The sequence below is a fragment of the Oncorhynchus keta genome, unplaced genomic scaffold, assembly GCF_023373465.1.
Source record: "Oncorhynchus keta strain PuntledgeMale-10-30-2019 unplaced genomic scaffold, Oket_V2 Un_scaffold_8670_pilon_pilon, whole genome shotgun sequence".
Lineage (NCBI taxonomy): Eukaryota > Metazoa > Chordata > Actinopteri > Salmoniformes > Salmonidae > Oncorhynchus > Oncorhynchus keta.
The window spans coordinates 613,137-637,983 of NW_026291010.1; the positions used below are offsets into that span (position 1 = coordinate 613,137).

Sequence of the window (24,847 nt, forward strand, 5' to 3'; positions counted from 1 at the left end):
TATTTGGGAAAAGACCAAGTCCATATTATGGCATGAACAGCTAAAATAAGCAAAGAGAAACGACAGTCTATCATTACTTTCAGACATGAAGGTCAGTCGATCCTGATAATGTCAAGATCTTCAAAAGTTTCTTTAAGTGCATTCACAAAAACCTTCACTCGCTATGATGAAACTGGCTCTCATCAGGTCTGCCACAATGGAAGACCCAGAGTTACCTCTGCTGCAGAGGATAAGTTCATAAGAGTTACCAGACTTAGAAATTGCAGCTCAAATAGAGTTCAAATAACAGACACATCTCAACATCAACTGTTCAGAGGAGACTGCGAGAATCAGGCCTTCATGGTCTAATTGCAGCAAAGAAACCACTACTAAAGGACACCAAAAAGAAGAAGAGACTTGCTTGGGCGAAGAAACACGAGCAATGGACATTAGACTGGTGGAAATCTGTCCCTTGGTCTGATGAGTCCACATTTAAAAATGTTGATTCCAAGCAGTGTGTCTTTTTGAGACGCAGAGTAGGTGAATGGATGATCTCCGCCTGTGTTGTTCCCACCGTGAAGAATGGAGGAGGAGGTGTGATGGTGTGTGGTTCCCACCGTGAAGCATGGAGGAGGAGGTGTGATGGTGTGTGGTTCCCACCGTGAAGAATGGAGGAGGAGGTGTGATGGTGTGTGGTTCCCACCGTGAAGCATGGAGGAGGAGGTGTGATGGTGTGTGGTTCCCACCGTGAAGAATGGAGGAGGAGGTGTGATGGTGTGGGGTGCTTTGCTGGTGACACTGTGTGGGATTTATTTAGAATTCAAGGCACACTTAACCAGCATGGCTACCACAGCATTCTACAGCGATACACCATCCCATCTGGTTTGCACTTAGTGGGACTCATTTGTTTGTCAACAGGACGATGATCCAAAACAAGCCTCCAGGCTGTGTAAGGGCTATTTGACCAAGAAGGAGATTAATGGAGTGCTGCATCACGTGACCTGGCCTCCACAATCACCCGACCTCAACCCAAATGAGATGGTTTGGGATGAGTTTGACCACAGACTGAAGGAAAAGCAGCCAACAAGTGCTCAGCATATGTGGGAACGCTGTTGGAAAAGCATTCCAGGTGAAGAGAATGCCAAGGTGTGTGCAAAGCTGTCATCAAGGCAAAGGGTGACATCTTTGAAGAATCTCAAATATACCATTTATTTGGATTTGTTTTTGGTTACTACATGATTCCATATGCGTTATTTCATAGTTTTGATGTCTTCACTATTATTCTACAATGTAGAAAATAGTCAAAGTAAAGAAAAATACTTGAATGTGTAGATGTGTCCAAACTTTTGTTGTCTGAGAGCATGTGGTAGAGCTGGCAGGATAAGTCTCTCTGTGTTGTGAATATTCTCATCTGGCTCCAGACACCATGGACAAATAGGCTTGTCTGTCTGTCTGTCCGTCCGTCCGTCCGTCCGTCCGTCCGTCCGTCCGTCCGTCCGTCCGTCCGTCTGTCTGTCTGTCTGTCCGTCTGTCCGCCCGCCCGCCCGCGTGCGTGTCTACAGTAATCCTAATTTTCATGTCTCTCTTTCTCTGGACAGGTTGTCAAGGGATGTGGGATATCATCGCTTGTTGGCCGTCTGCCAGTGTGGGAGAGGTCATCACCATCAAGTGTCCGAAGTACTTCAGTTACTTCTCTGACCATATAGTCAAACACAAAGGTAAACATGAATTATTATACAATATAGAATATGCAGTAAACTGAATATATCATAATGAAAATATATAATACAGAATATACAGAATACATTATATAAATAATAAAGAATATGCAGAATATACAGAATACACAATATACATAATATAGAATATATAAAATAGAATACACAGAATACACAATATACATAATATAGAATATATACAATAGAATATACAGAATACAGAGAATATATAAAATAGAATACACAGAATACACAATATAAATAATATAGAATATATAAAATAGAATATACAGAATACAGAGAATATGGAATGCAGAATACAGAATATACAGACTATATAATAAACAATATACAGAATACAGAGAACACAGAATATAGAATACAGAATATACAGCATTGGGTAACATTACCACGTTTTTATATTGAAAAATAGTGGAGCCAAGGACAACATACCTCGCTAGCTGAAGGTCAGGGAGAGGGAACATACCTCGCTAGCTGAAGGTCAGGGAGAGGGAACATACCTCGCTAGCTGAAGGTCAGGGAGAGGGAACATACCTCGCTAGCTGAAGGTCAGGGAGAGAGAACAATAGGAGCGAGCTGAAGGTCAGGGAGAGGGAACATACCTCGCTAGCTGAAGGTCAGGGAGAGGGAACATACCTCACTAGCTGAAGGTCAGGGAGAGAGAACAATAGGAGCTAGCTGAAGGTCAGGGAGAGGGAACATACCTCGCTAGCTGAAGGTCAGGGAGAGGGAACATACCTCGCTAGCTGAAGGTCAGGGAGAGAGAACAATAGGAGCTAGCTGAAGGTCAGGGAGAGAGAACAATAGGAGCGAGCTGAAGGTCAGGGAGAGGGAACATACCTCGCTAGCTGAAGGTCAGGGAGAGAGAACAATAGGAGCTAGCTGAAGGTCAGGGAGAGAGAACAATAGGAGCGAGCTGAAGGTCAGGGAGAGGGAACATACCTCGCTAGCTGAAGGTCAGGGAGAGAGAACAATAGGAGCTAGCTGAAGGTCAGGGAGAGGGAACATACCTCGCTAGCTGAAGTGCAGGGAGAGGGAACAATAGGAGCTAGCTGAAGGTCAGGGAGAGGGAACAATATGAGCTAGCTGAAGGTCAGGGAGAGGGAACAATATGAGCTAGCTGAAGGTCAGTGAGAGAGAACAATAGGAGCTAGCTGAAGGTCAGGGAGAGAGAACAATAGGAGCTAGCTGAAGGTCAGGGAGAGGGAACGATAGGAGCTAGCTGAAGGTCAGGAAGAGGGAACAATAGGAGCTAGCTGAAGGTCAGGGAGAGGGAACAATAGGAGCTAGCTGAAGGTCAGGGAGAGGGACCAATAGGAGCTAGCTGAAGGTCAGGGAGAGGGAACGATAGGAGCTAGCTGAAGGTCAGGGAGAGAGAACAATAAGGGCTAGCTGAAGGTCAGGGAGAGGGAACAATAGGAGCTAGCTGAAGGTCAGGGAGAGGGAACAATATGAGCTAGCTGAAGGTCAGGGAGAGGGAACAATATGAGCTAGCTGAAGGTCAGTGAGAGAGAACAATAGGAGCTAGCTGAAGGTCAGGGAGAGAGAACAATAGGAGCTAGCTGAAGGTCAGGGAGAGGGAACGATAGGAGCTAGCTGAAGGTCAGGGAGAGGGAACAATAGGAGCTAGCTGAAGGTCAGGGAGAGGGAACGATAGGAGCTAGCTGAAGGTCAGGGAGAGGGACCAATAGGAGCTAGCCGAAGGTCAGGGAGAGAGAACGATAGGAGCTAGCTGAAGGTCAGGGAGAGATAACGATAGGAGCTAGCTGAAGTACAGGGAGAGAGAACAAAAGGAGCTAGCTGAAGGTCAGGGAGAGATAACGATAGGAGCTAGCTGAAGGTCAGGGAGAGATAACGATAGGAGCTAGCTGAAGGTCAGGGAGAGAGAACGATAGGAGCTAGCTGAAGGTCAGGGAGAGAGAACAATGGGAGCTAGCTGAAGGTCAGGGAGAGAGAACAATAGGAGCGAGCTGAAGGTCAGGGAGAGGGAACAATAGGAGCTAGCTGTAGGTCAGGGAGAGGGACCAATAGGAGCGAGCTGAAGGTCAGGGAGAGGGAACATACCTCGCTAGCTGAAGGTCAGGGAGAGAGAACAATAGGAGCTAGCTGAAGGTATACATCAACGAATTGGCAAGGACGCTAGAACAGTCTGCAGCACAGGGCCTCACCCTACTAGAATCTAAAGTCAAATCTCTACTGTTTTGTGATGATCTGGTGCTTCTGTCACCAACCAAGGAGGGCCTACAGCAGCACCTAGATCTTCTGTACAGATTCTGTCAGACCTGGGCCCTGACAGTAAATCTCAGTAAGACAAAAATAATGGTGTTCCAAAAAAGGTCCAGTTGCCAGGACAACAAATTCCATCTCGACACCTTTGCCCGAGAGCACACAAAAAACTAAGAAACAAACAAAGCTGTGAATGATCTGAGAGACAAGGCAAGAAGGGCCTTCTATGCCATCAAAAGGAACATGACATTCGACATACCAATTAGGATCTGGCTAAAAATACTTGAATCAGTTATAGAACCCATTGACCATAAAGAACCCATTGACCATAAAGGTTGTGAGGTCTGGGGTCCGCTCACCAACCAAGAATTCACAAAATGAAGCAAACACCAAATTGAGACTCTGCATGCAGAGCAGAAGTTGGTCGCTAATTATCAAAATCCTGAAAGAGACGTTAAATTCTACAACCACCCAAGAGGAAGCGATTCCCAAACCTTCAATAACAAAGCCATCACCTACAGAGAGATGAACCTGGAGAAGAGTCCCCTAAGCAAGCTGGTCCTGGGGCTCTGTTCACAAACTCAAACAGACCCCACAGAGCCCCAGGACAGAAACAAAATTAGACCCAACCAAATCATGAGAAAACAACAAGATAATTACTTGACATATTGGAAAGAATTAACAAAAAAACAGAGCAAACTGGATTGCTATTTTGCCCTAAACAGAGAGTACACAGCGGCAGAATACCTGACCACTGTGACTGACCCAAAATTAAGGAAGTCTTTGACTATGTACAGACTCAGTGAGCATAGCCTTGCTATTGAGAAAGCAGCTGTAGACAAACCTGGCTCTCAAGAGAAGACAGGCTATGTGCACACTCCCTACAAGATGAGATGGAAACTGATGCCTCTGTCAAATGACCATATTAGAGACACATATGTTACACAGAGCCACAAAGAAATCGAAATCAAATCCAATTTTGATAAACTCCCATATCTATTGGGTGAAATACAACAGTGCCGTCACAGCATCAAGATTTGTGGCCTTTTGCCACAAAAAACATACAACCCATATTTATTTATTTTCCCTTTTGCACATCAATACACTTTGAAATGTCTTAATACTTTTGGAACTTGTGTGAGTTTAATGTTGTCTGTTCATTTCATGTTGTTTATTTCACTTTTGTTTATTTTCTTTTTCACTTGCTTAAATTGAAATTGAATTGACAGTAAGAGAGAAGGGTAGGGAGAGAGAGAGAGAGAGACAGAGAGAGAGAGAGAGAGAGAGAGAGAGAGAGAGAGAGAGAGAGAGAGAGAGAGAGAGAGAGAGAGAGAGAGAGAGAGAGAGAGAGAGAGAGAGAGAGAGAGAGAGAGAGAGAGAGAGAGAGAGAGAGAGAGAGAGAGAGAGAGAGAGAGAGAGAGAGAGAGAGAGAGAGAGAGAGAGAGAGAGAGGCAGAGAGAGAGAGAGAGGTAGAGGCAGAGAGGCAGAGAGTAGAGGCAGAGAGAGAAAGAGGGGGCAGAGAGAGAGAGAAAGAGAGAGGGGATAGAGAGAGGGAGAGGGGTAGAGGCAGAGAGAGAGGGGGGGGGCAGAGAGAGAGAGAGGGGCAGAGAGAGAGGGGCAGAGAGAGAGGGGTAGAGAGAGAGAGAGAGAGGGGTAGAGGCAGAGAGAGAGAGGTAGAGAGAGAGGGGTAGAGAGAGAGGGGTAGAGGCAGAGAGAGAGAGGTAGAGAGAGAGGGATAGAGAGAGAGAGGGGGTAGAGGCAGAGAGAGAGGGGGGCAGTGAGAGAGAGAGGGGCAGAGAGAGAGGGGCAGAGAGAGAGGGAGGTAGAAAGAGAGAGGGGTAGAGAGAGAGAGGGGTAGAGAGAGAGGGGCAGAGAGAGAGAGAGAGGTAGAGGCAGAGAGAGAGAGAGAGGTAGAGACAGAGAAATGGGACATGGGAGCAGTGTAGGCTTCAGGAGATACTGCGGTCATGTAGAGAACCACAAAGGACTTGAGCATCTGACATCCTCATCTGCTTTATTTATAGACTGTTGAAAAATGTACATATAAACTGCAAGTCTTATGAAATATGAATGGTGCTGTGTGTTTGTGTAACAGATGTTAATTGTACTCTCCTTGCGTTGTGTTTGTCCCAGTTGAGTATTATTTATTATCTGTAGTTAAACAGGAAACAGCACTACTTATTGTTATTGTTCAATGTGTTGGTTATTTTGACCCTTAGTTGTTGTTGTTACGGTTGTCCCGTTGACAATTTGTTTCTCATTTTTATTTATTTTTTAAATTGTAAATATCCAAAATATGCTTTGGCAATATGTACATTGTTACGTCATGCGAATAAAGCAAATTGAATTGAATTGAGAGAGAGAGAGGGGTAGAGAGAGAGAGGGGTAGAGAGAGAGAGGTAGAGAGAAAGAGATAGACAGAGAGAGAGGGGGGTAGAGAGAGAGAGAGGGGTAGAGGTAAAAGAGAGAGAGAGGTAGAGAGAGAGGGGGAGGTAGAGAGAGAGCGAGTGAGAGAGAGAGGTAGAGAGAGGGGTAGAGAGAGAGAGGGAGGTAGAGGGAGGTAGAGAGAGAGAGGTAGAGGCAGAGAGAGGGGGGCAGTGAGAGAGAGAGGGGCAGAGAGAGAGGGGCAGAGAGAGAGAGAGGTAGAGAGAGAGGGGTAGAGAGAGAGAGGGAGGTAGAGGGAGGTAGAGAGAGAGAGGTAGAGGCAGAGAGAGGGGGGCAGTGAGAGAGAGAGGGGCAGAGAGAGAGAGAGGTAGAGAGAGAGGGGTAGAGAGAGAGAGAGAGAGAGAGAGAGAGAGAGAGAGAGAGAGAGAGAGGTAGAGGCAGAGAGAGGGTGAGGAGTAGAGGCAGAGAGAGAGAGGTAGAGAGAGAGGGGCAGAGAGAGAGAGGGGCAGAGAGAGAGAGAGGGGCAGAGAGAGAGAGAGAGAGAGAGGTAGAGGCAGAGGCAGAGAGGGGGCAGAGAGAGAAAGAGGTAGAGAGAGGTAAAGGTAGAGAGAGAGAGGGGTAGAGAGAGAGAGAGGGAGGTAGATAGAGAGGGGAAGAAAGAGAGAGAGAGGTAGAGGCAGAGAGAGGGGCATAGAGAGAGAGAGGTAGAGGCAGAGAGAGAGGTAGAGAGAGAGAGAGAGAGAGAGAGAGAGAGAGAGAGAGAGAGAGAGAGAGAGAGAGAGAGAGAGAGAGAGAGAGAGAGAGAGAGAGAGAGAGAGAGAGAGAGAGAGAGGGGGGCAGAGAGAGAGAGGTAAAGGTAGAGAGAGAGAGGGGTAGAGAGAGAGAGAGGGAGGTAGAGAGAGAGGGAGGTAGAAAGAGAGAGGGGTAGAGAGAGAGGGGAAGAAAGAGAGAGAGAGGTAGAGGCAGAGAGAGGGGCATAGAGAGAGAGGTAGAGGCAGAGGTAGAGGCAGAGAGAGAGGTAGAGAGAGAGAGAGAGAGAGAGAGAGAGAGAGAGAGAGAGAGAGAGAGAGAGAGAGAGAGAGAGAGAGAGAGAGAGAGAGAGAGAGGTAGAGGCAGAGAGAGTAAGGGGGCAGAGAGAGAGAGGTAGAGAAAGGTAAAGGTAGAGAGAGAGAGAGTGGTAGAGAGAGAGAGAGTGGTAGAGAGAGAGAGAGAGAGAGAGAGAGAGAGAGAGAGAGAGAGAGAGAGAGAGAGAGAGAGAGAGAGAGAGAGAGAGAGAGAGAGAGAGAGAGAGAGAGAGAGAGAGAGAGAGAGAGAGAGGGAGGGAGAGAGAGAGGGAGATGAGAGAGAGAGGAGAGAGAGAGAGAGAGAGAGAGAGAGAGAGAGAGAGAGAGAGAGAGAGGAGAGAGAGAGAAATGGGACATGGGAGCAGTGTAGGCTTCAGGAGATACTGCGGTCATGTAGAGAACCACAAAGGACTTGAGCATCTGACATCCTCATCTGCTTTATTTATAGACTGTTGAAAAATGTACATATAAACTGCAAGTCTTATGAAATATGAATGGTGCTGTGTGTTTGTGTAACAGATGTTAATTGTACTCTCCTTGCGTTGTGTTTGTCCCAGTTGAGTATTATTTATTATCTGTAGTTAAACAGGAAACAGCACCTTCGTTGTGCAGGGCTTAAGGATGTTGATGGCTGACGATGGTAAAGTCTGTAGCACGAAAACAACTATGTTAGCAATGGGCTTATGCGACCATTATGTCGGTGTATGCTAGCTAACACAGTCATATACAGCAATCATATACCAAAGCACATCCCAGAAAGCCCCTCAATCCCTAACAGGTACCATATACCCACACAAATATAAATCAGTAATGTACAGCAAACTTGTACACATTGTAAAATAGAAAATAGAAACCAGTATTGACATTTTCATACTGGGGAGACCTGATGTTCGCGATCTCCCCCTATCTGCAAGCGGGGCCAATCACAACACGCCCTGTCATTGAACCCACCAATAAGAATGCTTGAACAGTAAACACACTTTTAGAGGCAAGTGGAAACCTAACCAACCCTGTTACATCTGGTAACAGTTGATTTAAAGGTCTTTATAGACAAACTGTTCATAACTAGCTTTGAAGCAGAACATCAGATAATGTCTTACGATTTGGCAGGTAGCCGCCCTCTACTCCAGCAGCTCCCTAACTAAGCCATGTGTTCCTTCTCCATTGTAACCTCTCCATACTAACATGGTGAATTCTGTCCCTCTGTGAAGGACTGGCAGGCGAGGTCACTGTCTCCCCAAAGTCCAGAGGCCAGTGAACAGATTCACTAGAAAACAGCAGATGCACAGCGTAGGATGCACTCAAAACACCCATGTATTGGCTCAACATGAGAGTGGCATCAGAGTAGCATCAGTAGCATCAGAGTGGCATCAGTGGCATCAGAGTGGCATCAGAGCGGCATCAGAGTAGCATCAGAGTGGCATCAGAGTGGCATCAGAGTGGCATCAGAGCGGCATCAGAGTAGCATCAGAGTGGCATCAGAGTAGCATCAGAGTGGCATCAGTGGCATCAGTGGCATCAGAGTGGCATCAGAGTGGCATCAGTGGCATCAGAGTGGCATCAGAGTGGCATCAGAGTGGCATCAGAGTGGCATCAGTGGCATCAGAGTGGCATCAGAGTAGCATCAGAGTGGCATCAGAGTAGCATCAGAGTGGCATCAGTGGCATCAGTGGCATCAGAGTGGCATCAGAGTGGCATCAGTGGCATCAGTGGCATCAGAGTAGCATCAGAGTGGCATCAGTGGCATCAGTGGCATCAGTAGCATCAGTGGCATCAGTGGCATCAGTAGCATCAGAGTAGCATCAGAGCGGCATCAGTGGCATCAGTAGCATCAGAGTAGCATCAGAGTAGCATCAGAGTAGCATCAGAGTGGCATCAGAGCGGCATCAGAGTGGCATCAGAGTAGCATCAGAGTGGCATCAGAGTAGCATCAGAGTAGCATCAGAGTAGCATCAGAGTGGCATCAGAGTGGCATCAGAGTGGCATCAGAAGCATCAGAGCGGCATCAGAGTGGCATCAGAGGCATCAGAGTGGCATCAGAGTGGCATCAGAGTGGCATCAGAGTGGCATCAGAGTAGCATCAGTAGCATCAGAGTAGCATCAGTAGCATCAGAGTAGCATCAGAGTGGCATCAGAGTAGCATCAGAGTAGCATCAGAGTAGCATCAGAGTAGCATCAGAGTAGCATCAGAGTGGCATCAGAGTGGCATCAGAGTAGCATCAGAGTGGCATCAGAGTGGCATCAGAGTGGCATCAGAGTGGCATCAGAGTGGCATCAGAGTAGCATCAGAGTGGCATCAGAGTGGCATCAGAGTGGCATCAGAGTGGCATCAGAGTGGCATCAGAGTGGCATCAGAGTGGCATCAGAGTAGCATCAGAGTAGCATCAGAGTGGCATCAGAGTGGCATCAGAGTAGCATCAGAGTGGCATCAGAGTGGCATCAGAGTGGCATCAGAGTGGCATCAGAGTGGCATCAGAGTAGCATCAGAGTAGCATCAGAGTGGCATCAGAGTGGCATCAGAGTGGCATCAGAGTAGCATCAGAGTGGCATCAGAGTGGCATCAGAGTAGCATCAGAGTAGCATCAGAGTGGCATCAGAGTAGCATCAGAGTGGCATCAGAGTAGCATCAGAGTGGCATCAGAGTAGCATCAGAGTGGCATCAGTGGCATCAGAGGCATCAGAGTGGCATCAGAGTAGCATCAGAGTGGCATCAGAGTGGCATCAGAGCGGCATCAGAGTGGCATCAGAGTGGCATCAGAGTGGTATCAGAGTAGCATCAGAGTGGCATCAGAGTGGCATCAGTGGCATCAGAGTAGCATCAGAGTGGCATCAGAGTGGCATCAGAGTGGCATCAGAGTAGCATCAGAGTGGCATCAGAGTAGCATCAGAGTGGCATCAGAGTGGCATCAGAGTAGCATCAGAGTAGCATCAGAGTGGCATCAGAGTGGCATCAGAGGCATCAGTGGCATCAGAGTGGCATCAGAGTGGCATCAGAGGCATCAGTGGCATCAGAGTGGCATCAGTGGCATCAGAGTGGCATCAGTGGCATCAGTGGCATCAGAGAGGCATCAGTAGCATCAGAGTGGCATCAGAGGCATCAGTGGCATCAGAGTGGCATCAGCGGCATCAGAGTGGCATCAGTGGCATCAGTGGCATCAGAGAGGCATCAGAGTGGCATCAGAGTGGCATCAGTGGCATCAGAGTGGCATCAGTGGCATCAGAGTGGCATCAGAGTGGCATCAGTGGCATCAGAGGCATCAGAGATAAAGCCATGTGGACATCAAGTAGATCCATCTGGTTAAACTATTCCCTTTTTACATTTCATGATATAAATAGACCTTAGTTCATTTATATTCTGCTCCTGTCTGTTAAAATGATGGAAATGTAATTCATTATTGTCATTCTGTTGAAATAACAAAAGCACTGTTTTGAGCCTAGAAATGTACTTACAATCAGATAACACAATCACAAACTTAATTTGTTGATAAGTCTTAGAATGAACGTTTTAATATCTGAGAAAGAACCAGGTTTCTGACCAGATGGAAATGTATTTTCCCGAGATGGCGTCGTGAACTCAATTTTAGGAATCAAAGTCTGATTGGACGGCTGCTGCAGCGTAGCCTAGTGGTTAGAGTGTAGAGGCTGCAGCGTAGCCTAGTGGTTAGAGTGTAGAGGCTGCAGCGTAGCCTAGTGGTTAGAGTGTAGAGGCTGCAGCGTAGCCTAGTGGTTAGAGTGTAGAGGCTGCAGCGTAGCCTAGTGGTTAGAGTGTAGAGGCTGCAGCGTAGCCTAGTGGTTAGAGTGTAGAGGCTGCAGCGTAGCCTAGTGGTTAGAGCGTTGGACTAGTAACCGAAAGGTTGCAAGTTCAAACCCCCGAGCTGACAAGGTACAAATCTGTCGTTGTGCCCCTGAACAGGCAGTTAACCCACTGTTCCTAGGCCGTCATTGAAAATAAGAATTTGTTCTTAACTGATCTTGCCTGGCTAATTAAATAAAGGTAAAATAAAAAATAAAAAAATAAAATTCAGCCACTACTTGTTTGATGGTGTTTTGTGTTGCGGTTTTGAATGATTTCCCCTGTAGTTGAGTCAGCGTAGTGTTTCCAGGGACCTTGGTCTGTAATGAGGTTCCACTCAGAGAGACATAATCAACCTGCTAATATCCATCCAGTCTATACCTGGCCTTCTACTGCTGAGTTAACAATGAAATACCCCACCATGCTTCGTCATGACCACACACATCTTACCTTGTGGGGTTTTTCGAGACCCTATTCAAAACCGTTGCATGTCATTTCTACTGTAAGTCCAGTTTCATACCTGGCCTGTATGTTTCTCACAGCAGAAAGAGCAGGATGAAACTGTTGTTGTGGAGCTAATGGCCGATGTTGTTCTGAGAGGACTGGTGAAGACTTGTTAAACCTCTGTGGGCCTGTCTCTATGGTGTTAAACCTCTGTGGGCCTGTCTCTACAATGTTAAACCTCTGTGGGCCTGTCTCTACAATGTTAAACCTCTGTGGGCCTGTCTCTACAATGTTAAACCTCTGTGGGCCTATCTCTACAATGTTAAACCTCTGTGGGCCTGTCTCTACAATGTTAAACCTCTGTGGGCCTGTCACTATGGTGTTAAACCTCTGTGGGCCTGTCTCTATGGTGTTAAACCTCTGTGGGCCTGTCTCTATAGTGTTAAACCTCTGTGGGCCTGTCTCTACAATGTTAAACCTCTGTGGGCCTGTCTCTATGGTGTTAAACCTCTGTGGGCCTGTCTCTATGGTGTTAAACCTCTGTGGGCCTGTCTCTATGGTGTTAAACCTCTGTGGGCCTGTCTCTATAGTGTTAAACCTGTGTGGGCCTGTCTCTACAATGTTAAACCTCTGTGGGCCTATCTCTACAATGTTAAACCTCTGTGGGCCTGTCTCTACAATGTTAAACCTCTGTGGGCCTGTCTCTATGGTGTTAAACCTCTGTGGGCCTGTCTCTATAGTGTTAAACCTCTGTGGGCCTGTCTCTACAATGTTAAACCTCTGTGGGCCTGTCTCTACAATGTTAAACCTCTGTGGGCCTGTCTCTACAATGTTACACCTCTGGGCCTGTCTCTACAAGGTTAAACCTCTGTGGGCCTGTCTCTACAATGTTAAACCTCTGTGGGCCTGTCTCTATGGTGTTAAACCTCTGTGGGCCTGACTCTATAGTGTTAAACCTCTGTGGGCATGCCTCTATAGTGTTAATCCTCTGTGGGCCTGTCTCTACAATGTTAAACCTCTCTGGGCCTGCCTCTATAGTGTTAAACCTCTGTGGGCCTGTCTCTACAATGTTAAACCTCTGTGGGCCTGTCTCTATAGTGTTAAACCTCTGTGGGCCTGTCTCTACAATGTTAAACCTCTGTGGGCCTGTCTCTACAATGTTAAACCTCTCTGGGCCTGCCTCTATAGTGTTAAACCTCTGTGGGCCTGTCTCTGTGGTGTTATACCTCTGTGGGCCTGCCTCTATAGTGTTAAACCTCTGTGGGCCTGTCTCTACAATGTTAAACCTCTGTGGGCCTGTCTCTACAATGTTAAACCTCTCTGGGCCTGCCTCTATAGTGTTAAACCTCTGTGGGCCTGTCTCTATGGTGTTAAACCTCTGTGGGCCTGTCTCTATGGTGTTAAACCTCTGTGGGCCTGTCTCTATAGTGTTAAACCTCTGTGGGCCTGTCTCTACAATGTTAAACCTCTGTGGGCCTGTCTCTACAATGTTAAACCTCTGTGGGCCTGTCTCTACAATGTTACACCTCTGGGCCTGCCTCTATGGTGTTAAACCTCCGTGGGCCTGTCTCTACAAGGTTAAACCTCTGTGGGCCTGTCTCTATGGTGTTAAACCTCTGTGGGCCTGTCTTTATGGTGTTAAACCTCTGTGAGCCTGACTCTATAGTGTTAAACCTCTGTGGGCATGCCTCTATAGTGTTAAACCTCTCTGGTACTGTCTCTACAGTGTTAAACCTCTGTGGGCCTGTCTCTACAATGTTAAACCTCTCTGAGCCTGCCTCTATGGTGTTAGATCTCTGTGGGCCTGTCTCTATGGTGTTAGATCTCTGTGGGCCTGTCTCTACGGTGTTAAACCTCTGTGGGCCTGTCTCTACGGTGTTAAACCTCTGTGGACCTGTCTCTATAGTGTTAAACCTCTCTGAGCCTGCCTCTATGGTGTTAGATCTCTGTGGGCCTGTCTCTACAGTGTTAAACCTCTCTGAGCCTGCCTCTACGGTGTTAGATCTCTGTGGGCCTGTCTCTACAGTGTTAAACCTCTCTGAGCCTGCCTCTATGGTGTTAGATCTCTGTGGGCCTGTCTCTACGGTGTTAGATCTCTGTGGGCCTGTCTCTATAGTGTTAAACCTCTCTGAGCCTGCCTCTACGGTGTTAGATCTCTGTGGGCCTGCCTCTATGGTGTTAGATCTCTGTGGGCCTGCCTCTATGGTGTTAGATCTCTGTGGGCCAGCCTCTACAGTGTTAAACCTCTGTGGGCCAGCCTCTATAGTGTTAAAACGCTGTGGGCCAGCCTCTACAGTGTTAAACCTCTGTTGGCCAGCCTCTATAGTGTTAAAACGCTGTGGGCCAGCCTCTATAGTGTTAAAACGCTGTGGGCCTGTCTCTATGGTAAAATTATTTGATATTGAGATAAAAATGGTTACGTTGGACCTTTAGTACCAACAACAGTAACAAACAGACAGAGAGAGAACTAGTCAACCAGTCAGTGAACCAGTCACCCAGGCAGAGAACCAGTCACCCAGGCAGAGAACCAGTCACCCAGTCAGTGAACCAGTCACACCGTCAGTGAACCAGTCACCCAGGCAGAGAACCAGTCACCCAGGCAGAGAACCAGTCACCCAGGCAGAGAACCAGTCACCCAGGCAGAGAACCAGTCACCCAGGCAGAGAACCAGTCACCCAGTCAGTGAACCAGTCACCCAGGCAGAGAACCAGTCACCCAGTCAGTGAACCAGTCACCCAGTCAGAGAACCAGTCACCCAGGCAGAGAACCAGTCACCCAGGCAGAGAACCAGTCACCCAGGCAGAGAACCAGTCACCCAGTCAGAGAACCAGTCACCCAGTCAGAGAACCAGTCAACCAGTCAGTGAACCAGTCACCCAGTCAGAGAACCAGTCAACCAGTCAGAGAACCAGTCAACCAGGCAGAGAACCAGTCACCCAGTCAGAGAACCAGTCACCCAGTCAGAGAACCAGTCAACCAGTCAGTGAACCAGTCACCCAGTCAGAGAACCAGTCACCCAGGCAGAGAACCAGTCACCCAGGCAGAGAACCAGTCACCCAGTCAGAGAACCAGTCACCCAGTCAGAGAACCAGTCAACCAGTCAGTGAACCAGTCACCCAGTCAGAGAACCAGTCACCCAGTCAGAGAACCAGTCAACCAGTCAGTGAACCAGTCACATAGTCAGAGAACCAGTCACATAGTCAGAGAACCAGTCACCCAGGCAGAGAACCAGTCACACCGTCAGTGAACCAGTCACCCAGGCAGAGAACCAGTCACCCAGGCAGAGAACCAGTCACCCAGGCAGAGAACCAGTCACCCAGTCAGAGAACCAGTCAACCAGTCAGTGAACCAGTCACCCAGTCAGAGAACCAGTCAACCAGTCAGTGAACCAGTCACATAGTCAGAGAACCAGTCACCCAGGCAGAGAACCAGTCAACCAGTCAGAGAACCAGTCACCCAGCTCTTCCTCTCAGCAGGCTGTCTGATGTGTTCTCCACCATGCTATGCCAGCTGGAAACACATCCAGGTCCTCCAGTCTCTTTTCTCTCGTTTTCTTTCTTTTCTTCTTCTTCCTGTCTCTATCTCTCTTCTTGTCTCTGTCTTGCAGGTTCAAATTGTCCTGGAGACAGAGCTGAGAAGTTTCCTCTAGACTGGCTATATTGTAAAACAATTTAGGAAAACAAAAATGTTGTAAGGTTAGGGTTTAAAATCAGAATGTATAACTTTGGGGCTAGTCCAGCTACTGACCACTATCCAGAGCTGCCTCCAGGAGAATATTGATCCCAATAAATGCCAACCTAGTTCTCAAATCAATGTAAGGGCTTTATTGGCATGGGAAACATATAGTTAACATTGCCAAAGCAAGTGAAATAGATCATTAACAAAAGTGAAATAAACAATATTAAATGAACAGTAAACATTACACTCAGAACAAAATGTCATATTTCTATATACAGTGTTGTAATGATGTGTAAAGTACAAAAGGCAAAATAAATACACATAAATATGGGTTGTATTAATAACAATGGTGTTTGTTCTTCACTAGTTGACATTTTCTTGTGGCAACAGGTCACAAACCTTGACTCTGTAATGGCACACTGTGGTATTTCACCCAGTAGATATGGGAGTTTATCAACATTGGATTTGTTTTGGAATTCTTTATGGATCTGTGTAATCTGAGGGAAATATGTGTCTCTAATATGGTCATACATTTGGCAGGAGGTTAGGAAGTGCACCTCAGTTTCCACCCAATTTTGTGGGCAGTGTGCACATTGCCTGTCTTCTCTTGAGTGCCAGGTCTGCCTACGGCGGCTTTTCTCAATAGCAATGCTATAGTGGTCAGGTATTCTGTCACGGTGTACTCTCTGCTTAGGGCCAAATATCAATCTAGTTTGCTCAGTTTTTTTGTTAATTCTTTCCAATGTGTCAAGTAATTATCTTGTTGTTTTCTCATGATTCAGTTGTGTCTAATTGTGTTTCTGTCCTGGGGCTCTGTGGGGTGTGTTTGTGTTTGTGGACATGCTATATTCCTTTTGAAGGCGTAGAAGCACTTCTTACCTCTCAGATTGTTCACAGCTTTGTGGAAGTTACTTGTGGCGCTGATGTTTAGGCCGAGATGTGTATAGTTTTTTGTGTGCTCTAGGGAAGTGGTTCCCAAAAGTTTTATAGTCCCGTACCCCTTCAAACATTCAACCTCCAGCTGCATACCCCCTCTAGAACCGGGGTCAGCTGTATCCCCTCTGGAACCGGGGTCAGCTGTATCCCCTCTAGAACCGGGGTCAGCTGTATCCCCTCTAGAACCGGGGTCAGCTGTATCCCCCCTAGAACCGGGGTCAGCTGTATCCCCTCTAGAACCGGGGTCAGCTGTATCCCCTCTAGACCCGGGGTCAGCTGTATCCCCTCTAGAACCGGGGTCAGCTGTATCCCCTCTAGAACCGGGTCAGCTGTATCCCCCTAGAACCGGGGTCAGCTGTATCCCCTCTAGAACCGGGGTCAGCTGTATCCCCTCTAGACCCGGGGTCAGCTGTATCCCCTCTAGAACCGGGGTCAGCTGTATCCCCCTAGAACCGGGGTCAGCTGTATCCCCTCTAGAACCGGGGTCAGCTGTATCCCCTAGAACCGGGGTCAGCTGTATCCCCCCCTCTAGAACCGGGGTCAGCTGTATCCCCTCTAGAACCGGGGTCAGCTGTATCCCCTCTGGAACCGGGTTCAGCTGTATCCCTCTAGAACCGGGGTCAGCTGTATCCCCTCTAGAACCGGGTTCAGCTGTATCCCCTCTAGAACCGGGTCAGCTGTATCCCCTCTAGAACCGGGGTCAGCTGTATCCCCTCTAGAACCGGGGTCAGCTGTATCCCCTCTAGAACCGGGGTCAGCTGTATCCCCTCTAGAACCGGGGTCAGCTGTATCCCCTCTAGAACCGGGGTCAGCTGTATCCCCTCTAGCACCGGGTCAGCTGTATCCCCTCTAGAACCGGGTCAGCTGTATCCCTCTAGAACCGGGGTCAGCTGTATCCCCTCTAGAACCGGGGTCAGCTGTATCCCCTCTAGAACCGGGTCAGCTGTATCCCCTCTAGAACCGGGGTCAGCTGTATCCCCTCTAGAACCGGGGTCAGCTGTATCCCCTCTAGAACCGGGGTCAGCTGTATCCCCTCTAGAACCGGGGTCAGCTGTATCCCCTCTAGAACCGGGGTCAGCTGTATCCCCTCTAGAACCGGGGTCAGCTGTATCCCCTCTAGAACCGGGGTCAGCTGTATCCCCTCTAGAACCGGGGTCAGCTGTATCCCCTCTAGAACCGGGGTCAGCTGTATCCCCTCTAGAACCGGGGTCAGCTGTATCCCCTCTAGAACCGGGGTCAGCTGTATCCCCTCTAGCACCGGGGTCAGCTGTATCCCCTCTAGAACCGGGGTCAGCTGTATCCCCTCTAGAACCGGGGTCAGCTGTACCCCCTCTAGAACCGGGGTCAGCTGTATCCCCTCTAGCACCGGGGTCAGCTGTATCCCCTCTGGAACCGGGGTCAGCTGTATCCCCTCTGGAACCGGGGTCAGCTGTATCCCCTCTAGAACCGGGGTCAGCTGTATCCCCTCTAGAACCGGGGTCAGCTGTATCCCCTCTAGAACCGGGGTCAGCTGTATCCCCTCTAGAACCGGGGTCAGCTGTATCCCCTCTAGAACCGGGGTCAGCTGTATCCCCTCTAGAACCGGGGTCAGCTGTATCCCCTCTAGAACCGGGGTCAGCTGTATCCCCTCTAGCACAAGGGTCAGCTGTATCCCCTCTAGAACCGGGGTCAGCTGTATCCCCTCTAGAACCGGGGTCAGCTGTATCCCCTCTAGAACCGGGGTCAGCTGTATTCCCTCTAGAACCGGGGTCAGCTGTATCCCCTCTAGAACCGGGGTCAGCTGTATCCCCTCTAGAACCGGGGTCAGCTGTATCCCCTCTGGCACCAGGGTCAGCTGTATCCCCTCTAGCACCAGGGTCAGCTGTATCCCCTCTCTAGCACCGGGGTCAGCTGTATCCCCTCTAGAACCGGGGTCAGCTGTATCCCCTCTAGCACCAGGGTCAGCTGTATCCCTCTAGAACCGGGGTCAGCTGTATCCCCTCTAGCACCGGGGTCAGCTGTATCCCCTCTAGCACCAGGGTCAGCTGTATCCCCTCTAGCACCGGGGTCAGCTGTATCCCCTCTAGCACCGGGGTCAGCTGTATCCCCTCTAGCACCGGGGTCAGCTGTATCCCCTCTAGAACCGGGGTCAGCTGTATCCCCTCTAGCACCAGGGTCAGCTGTATCCCCTCTAGCACCGGGGTCAGCTGTATCCCCTCTAGAACCGGGGTCAGCTGTATCCCCTCTAGCACCGGGGTCAGCTGTATCCCCTCTAGCACCAGGGTCAGCTGTATCCCCTCTAGCACCAGGGTCAGCTGTATCCCCTCTAGCACCGGGGTCAGCTGTATCCCCTCTAGAACCGGGGTCAGCTGTATCCCCTCTAGCACCGGGGTCAGCTGTATCCCCTCTAGAACCGGGGTCAGCTGTATCCCCTCTAGCACCGGGGTCAGCTGTATCCCCTCTAGCACCAGGGTCAGCTGTATCCCCTCTAGCACCAGGGTCAGCTGTATCCCCTCTAGCACCGGGGTCAGCTGTATCCCCTCTAGCACCAGGGTCAGCTGTATCCCTCTAGAACCGGGGTCAGCTGTATCCCCTCTAGAACCGGGTCAGCTGTATCCCCTCTAGAACCGGGGTCAGCTGTATCCCCTCTAGAACCGGGGTCAGCTGTATCCCCTCTAGAACCAGGGTCAGCTGTATCCCCTCTAGAACCAGGGTCAGCTGTATCCCCTCTAGACCGGGGTCAGCTGTATCCCCTCTAGAACCGGGGTCAGCTGTATCCCTCTAGAACCGGGGTCAGCTGTATCCCCTCTAGAACCGGGGTCAGCTGTATCCCCTCTAGAACCGGGGTCAGCTGTATCCCCTCTAGAACCAGGGTCAGCTGTATCCCCTCTAGCACCAGGGTCAGCTGTATCCCCTCTAGAACCGGGGTCAGCTGTATCCCCTCTAGAACCGGGGTCAGCTGTATCCCCTCTAGAACCGGGGTCAGCTGTATCCCCTCTAGAACCGGGGTCAGCTGTATCCCCTCAAGAACCGGGGTCAGCTGTATCCCCTCTAGAACCGGGGTCAGCTGTATCCCTCTAGAACCGGGGTCAGCTGTATCCCCTCTAGAACCGGGGTCAGCTGTATCCCCTCTAGAACTGGGTTCAGCTGTATCCCCTCTAGAACCGGGGTCAGCTGTATCCCTCTAGAACCGGGGTCAGCTGTATCCCCTCTAGAACCGGGGTCAGCTGTATCCCCTCTAGAACCGGGTCAGCTGTATCCCCTCTAGAACCGGGGTCAGCTGTATCCCCTCTAGAACCGGGGTCAGCTGTATCCCCCTCTAGACCCGGGGTCAGCTGTATCCCCTCTGGAACCGGGGTCAGCTGTATCCCCTCTAGAACCGGGGTCAGCTGTATCCCTCTAGAACCGGGGTCAGCTGTATCCCCTCTAGAACCGGGGTCAGCTGTATCCCTCAAGAACCGGGGTCAGCTGTATCCCCTCTAGAACCGGGGTCAGCTGTATCCCCTCTAGAACCGGGTCAGCTGTATCCCTCTAGAACCGGGGTCAGCTGTATCCCCTCTAGAACCGGGTCAGCTGTATCCCCTCTAGAACCGGGGTCAGCTGTATCCCCTCTAGAACCGGGGTCAGCTGTATCCCCTCTAGAACCGGGGTCAGCTGTATCCCCTCTAGAACCGGGGTCAGCTGTATCCCCTCTAGAACCGGGGTCAGCTGTATCCCCTCTAGAACCGGGGTCAGCTGTATCCCTCTAGAACCGGGGTCAGCTGTATCCCCTCTAGAACCGGGGTCAGCTGTATCCCTCTAGAACCGGGGTCAGCTGTATCCCCTCTAGAACCGGGTCAGCTGTATCCCCTCTAGAACCGGGGTCAGCTGTATCCCCTCTAGAACCGGGGTCAGCTGTATCCCCTCTAGAACCGGGGTCAGCTGTATCCCCTCTAGAACCGGGGTCAGCTGTATCCCCTCTAGAACCGGGGTCAGCTGTATCCCCTCTAGAACCGGGGTCAGCTGTATCCCCTCTAGAACCGGGGGGTCTAGAAGCTGTATCCCCCTCTAGAACCGGGATCAGCTGTATCCCTCTAGCACCGGGGTCAGCTGTATCCCTCTGGAACCGGGGTCAGCTGTATCCCCTCTGGAACCGGGTCAGCTGTATCCCTCTAGAACCGGGGTCAGCTCTATCCCCTCTAGAACCGGGGTCAGCTGTATCCCCTCTAGAACCGGGGTCAGCTGTATCCCTCTAGAACCGGGGTCAGCTGTACCCTCTAGAACCGGGGTCAGCTGTATCCCTCTAGCACCAGGGTCAGCTGTCCCCTCTAGAACCGGGGTCAGCTGTATCCCCTCTAGAACCGGGTCAGCTGTATCCCCTCTAGCACCGGGGTCAGCTGTACCCCCTCTAGAACCGGGGTCAGCTGTATCCCCTCTAGAACCGGGGTCAGCTGTATCCCCTCTAGAACCGGGGTCAGCTGTACCCCTCTAGCACCGGGGTCAGCTGTATCCCTCTGGAACCGGGGTCAGCTGTATCCCCTCTGGAACCGGGGTCAGCTGTATCCCTCTAGAACCGGGGTCAGCTGTATCCTCTAGAACCGGGTCAGCTGTATCCCCCTCTAGAACCGGGGTCAGCTGTATCCCCTCTAGAACCGGGGTCAGCTGTATCCCCTCTAGAACCGGGGTCAGCTGTACCCCCTCTAGAACCGGGGTCAGCTGTATCCCCTCTAGAACCGGGTCAGCTGTATCCCTCTAGCACAAGGGTCAGCTGTATCCCCTCTAGAACCGGGTCAGCTGTATCCCTCTAGAACCGGGGTCAGCTGTATCCCTCTAGAACCGGAGTCAGCTGTATCCCCTCTAGAACCGGGGTCAGCTGTACCCCTCTAGAACCGGGGTCAGCTGTATCCCCTCTAGAACCGGGGTCAGCTGTATCCCCTCTAGCACCAGGGTCAGCTGTATCCCCTCTAGCACCAGGGTCAGCGGTATCCCCTCTAGCACCGGGGTCAGCTGTATCCCCTCTAGAACCGGGGTCAGCTGTATCCCCTCTAGCACCAGGGTCAGCTGTATCCCTCTAGAACCGGGGTCAGCTGTATCCCTCTAGCACCGGGGTCAGCTGTATGCCCTCTAGCACCAGGGTCAGCTGTATCCCCTCTAGCACCAGGGTCAGCTGTATCCCCTCTAGCACCGGGGTCAGCTGTATCCCCTCTAGCACCGGGGTCAGCTGTATCCCCTCTAGAACCGGGGTCAGCTGTATCCTCTAGCACCAGGGTCAGCTGTATCCCCTCTAGCACCGGGGTCAGCTGTATCCCCTCTAGAACCGGGGTCAGCTGTATCCCCTCTAGCACCGGGGTCAGCTGTATCCCCTCTAGCACCAGGGTCAGCTGTATCCTCTAGCACCAGGGTCAGCTGTATCCCCTCTAGCACCAGGGTCAGCTGTATCCCCTCTAGAACCGGGGTCAGCTGTATCCCCTCTAGCACCGGGGTCAGCTGTATCCCCTCTAGAACCAGGGTCAGCTGTATCCCCTCTAGCACCGGGGTCAGCTGTATCCCCTCTAGCACCAGGGTCAGCTGTATCCCCTCTAGCACCAGGGTCAGCTGTATCCCTCTAGCACCGGGGTCAGCTGTATCCCCTCTAGCACCGGGGTCAGCTGTATCCCTCTAGAACCGGGGTCAGCTGTATCCCCTCTAGAACCGGGGTCAGCTGTATAGAACCGGGGTCCTGTATCCCCTCTAGCACCGGGGTCAGCTGTATCCCCTCTAGAACCGGGGTCAGCTGTATCCCCTCTAGTACCGGGGTCAGCTGTATCCCCTCTAGCACTGGGGTCAGCTGTATCCCCTCTAGAACCGGGGTCAGCTGTATCCCCTCTAGCACCGGGGTCAGCTGTATCCCCTCTAGAACCGGGGTCAGCTGTATCCCCTCTAGCACCAGGGTCAGCTGTATCCCTCTAGCACCGGGGTCAGCTGTATCCCCTCTAGCACCGGGGTCAGCTGTATCCCCTCTAGCACCGGGGTCAGCTGTATCCCCCCACCGGGTCAGCACCTAGGGTCAGCTGTATCCCCTCTAGAACCGGGTCAGCTGTATCCCCTCTAGAACCGGGGTCAGCTGTATCCCCTCTAGAACCGCACAGGGGTCAGCTGTATCCCTCTAGAACCGGGGTCAGCTGTATCCCCTCTAGAACCGGGGTCAGCTGTATCCCCTCTAGAACCGGGGTCAGCTGTATCCTCTAGAACCGGGGTCAGCTGTATCCCCTCTAGAACCGGGGTCAGCTGTATCCCCTCTAGCACCGGGGTCAGCTGTATCCCTCTAGAACCGGGGTCAGCTGTATCCCTCTAGAACCGGGGGTATCCCTCTAGAACCAGAACCGGGTGTATCCCTCTAGAACCGGGGTCAGCTGTATCCCTCTAGAACCGGGTCAGCTGTATCCCTCTAGAACCGGGGTCAGCTGTATCCCTCTAGCACCGGGGTCAGCTGTATCCCCTCTAGCACCGGGGTCAGCTGTATCCCTCTAGAACCGGGTCAGCTGTATCCCTCTAGAACCGGGGTCAGCTGTATCCCCTCTAGAACCGGGGTCAGCTGTATCCCCTCTAGAACCGGGGTCAGCTGTATCCCCTCTAGAACCGGGTCAGCTGTATCCCCTCTAGAACCGGGGTCAGCTGTATCCCCTCTAGAACCGGGGTCAATCCCCTCTAGAACCGGGTCAGCTGTATCCCCTCTAGAAGTCACTGGGTCAGCTGTATCCCTCTAGAACCGGGGTCAGCTGTATCCCCTCTAGAACCGGGTCAGCTGTATCCCTCTAGAACCGGGGTCAGCTGTATCCCCTCTAGAACCGGGGTCAGCTGTATCCCCTCTAGAACCGGGGTCAGCTGTATCCCCTCTCAGAACCGGGGTCAGCTGTATCCCCTCTAGAACCGGGGTCAGCTGTATCCCCTCTAGAACCGGGGTCAGCTGTATCCCCTCTAGAACCGGGTCAGCTGTATCCCTCTAGAACCGGGGTCAGCTGTATCCCCTCTAGAACCGGGTCAGCTGTATCCTCTAGAACCGGGGTCAGCTTATCCCCTCTAGAACCGGGGTCAGCTGTATCCCCTCTAGAACCAGGGTCAGCTGTATCCCCTCTAGAACCGGGGTCAGCTGTATCCCTCTAGCACCGGGGTCAGCTGTATCCCCTCTAGAACAGGGGTCAGCTGTATCCCCTCTAGAACCGGGGTCAGCTGTATCCCCTCTAGAACCGGGGTCAGCTGTATCCCCTCTAGCACCGGGGTCAGCTGTATGCCCCTCTAGCACCAGGGTCAGCTGTATCCCCTCTAGAACCGGGGTCAGCTGTATCCTCTAGCACCTCTAGCACCGGGGTCAGCTGTATCCCCTCTAGAACCGGGGTCAGCTGTATCCCCTCTAGCACCAGGGTCAGCTGTATCCCCTCTAGCACCGGGGTCAGCTGTATCCCTCTAGAACCGGGTCAGCTGTATCCCCTCTAGCACCGGGGTCAGCTGTATCCCCTCTAGAACCAGGGTCAGCTGTATCCCCTCTAGCACCAGGGTCAGCTGTATCCCCTCTAGAACCGGGGTCAGCTGTATCCCCTCTAGAACCGGGGTCAGCTGTATCCCCTCTAGCACCGGGTCAGCTGAACCGGGGTCAGCTGTATCCCCTCTAGAACCGGGGTCAGCTGTATCCCCTCTAGAACCGGGGTCAGCTGTATCCCCTCTAGAACCGGGTCAGCTGTATCCCCTCTAGCACCGGGGTCAGCTGTATCCCCTCTAGAACCGGGGTCAGCTGTATCCCCTCTAGCACCGGGGTCAGCTGTATCCCTCTAGAACCGAACCGGGTCAGCTGTATCCCTCTAGAACCGGGGTCAACCGGGGTCAGCTGTATCCCCTCTAGAACCGGGGTCAGCTGTATCCCCTCTAGAACCGGGGTCAGCTGTATCCCCTCTAGAACCGGGGTCAGCTGTATCCCTCTAGAACCGGGGTCAGCTGTATCCCCTCTAGAACCGGGGTCAGCTGTATCCCCTCTAGAACCGGGTCAGCTGTATCCCCTCTAGAACCGGGGTCAGCTGTATCCCCTCTAGAACCGGGGTCAGCTGTATCCCTCTAGAACCGGGGTCAGCTGTATCCCTCTAGAACCGGGGTCAGCTGTATCCCCTCTAGAACCGGGGTCAGCTGTATCCCCTCTAGAACCGGGGTCAGCTGTACCCCCTCTAGCACCGGGGTCAGCTGTATCCCCTCTAGAACCGGGGTCAGCTGTATCCCCTAGAACTCTAGAACCGGGGTCAGCTGTACCCCTCTAGAACCGGGGTCAGCTGTATCCCCTCTAGAACCGGGGTCAGCTGTATCCCCTCTAGAACCGGGGTCAGCTGTATCCCCTCTGGAACCGGGGTCAGCTGTATCCCCTCTAGAACCGGGGTCAGCTGTATCCCTCTAGAACCGGGGTCAGCTGTATCCCCTCTAGAACCGGGGTCAGCTGTATCCCTCTAGAACCGGGGTCAGCTGTATCCCTCTAGAACCGGGGTCAGCTGTATCCCCTCTAGAACCGGGTCAGCTGTATCCTCTAGAACCGGGGTCAGCTGTACCCCCTCTAGAACCGGGGTCAGCTGTATCCCTCTAGCACCGGGTCAGCTGTATCCTCTAGAACCGGGGTCAGCTGTATCCCCT

At 51.3% G+C, this 24,847-nt stretch overlaps 1 protein-coding gene across 1 annotated transcript in view; it reads left to right on the forward strand.

Annotated features, from left to right (window-relative positions):
- Positions 1-24,847, forward strand: part of vipr1b (vasoactive intestinal peptide receptor 1b) — a 244,545-nt gene that overhangs the window by 100,681 nt on the left and 119,017 nt on the right. The window contains exon 3 of the mRNA XM_052517592.1: positions 1,578-1,697. Within this exon, the coding sequence (XP_052373552.1) occupies positions 1,578-1,697 (120 nt within the window). The remainder of the gene's footprint in view (positions 1-1,577; positions 1,698-24,847) is intronic.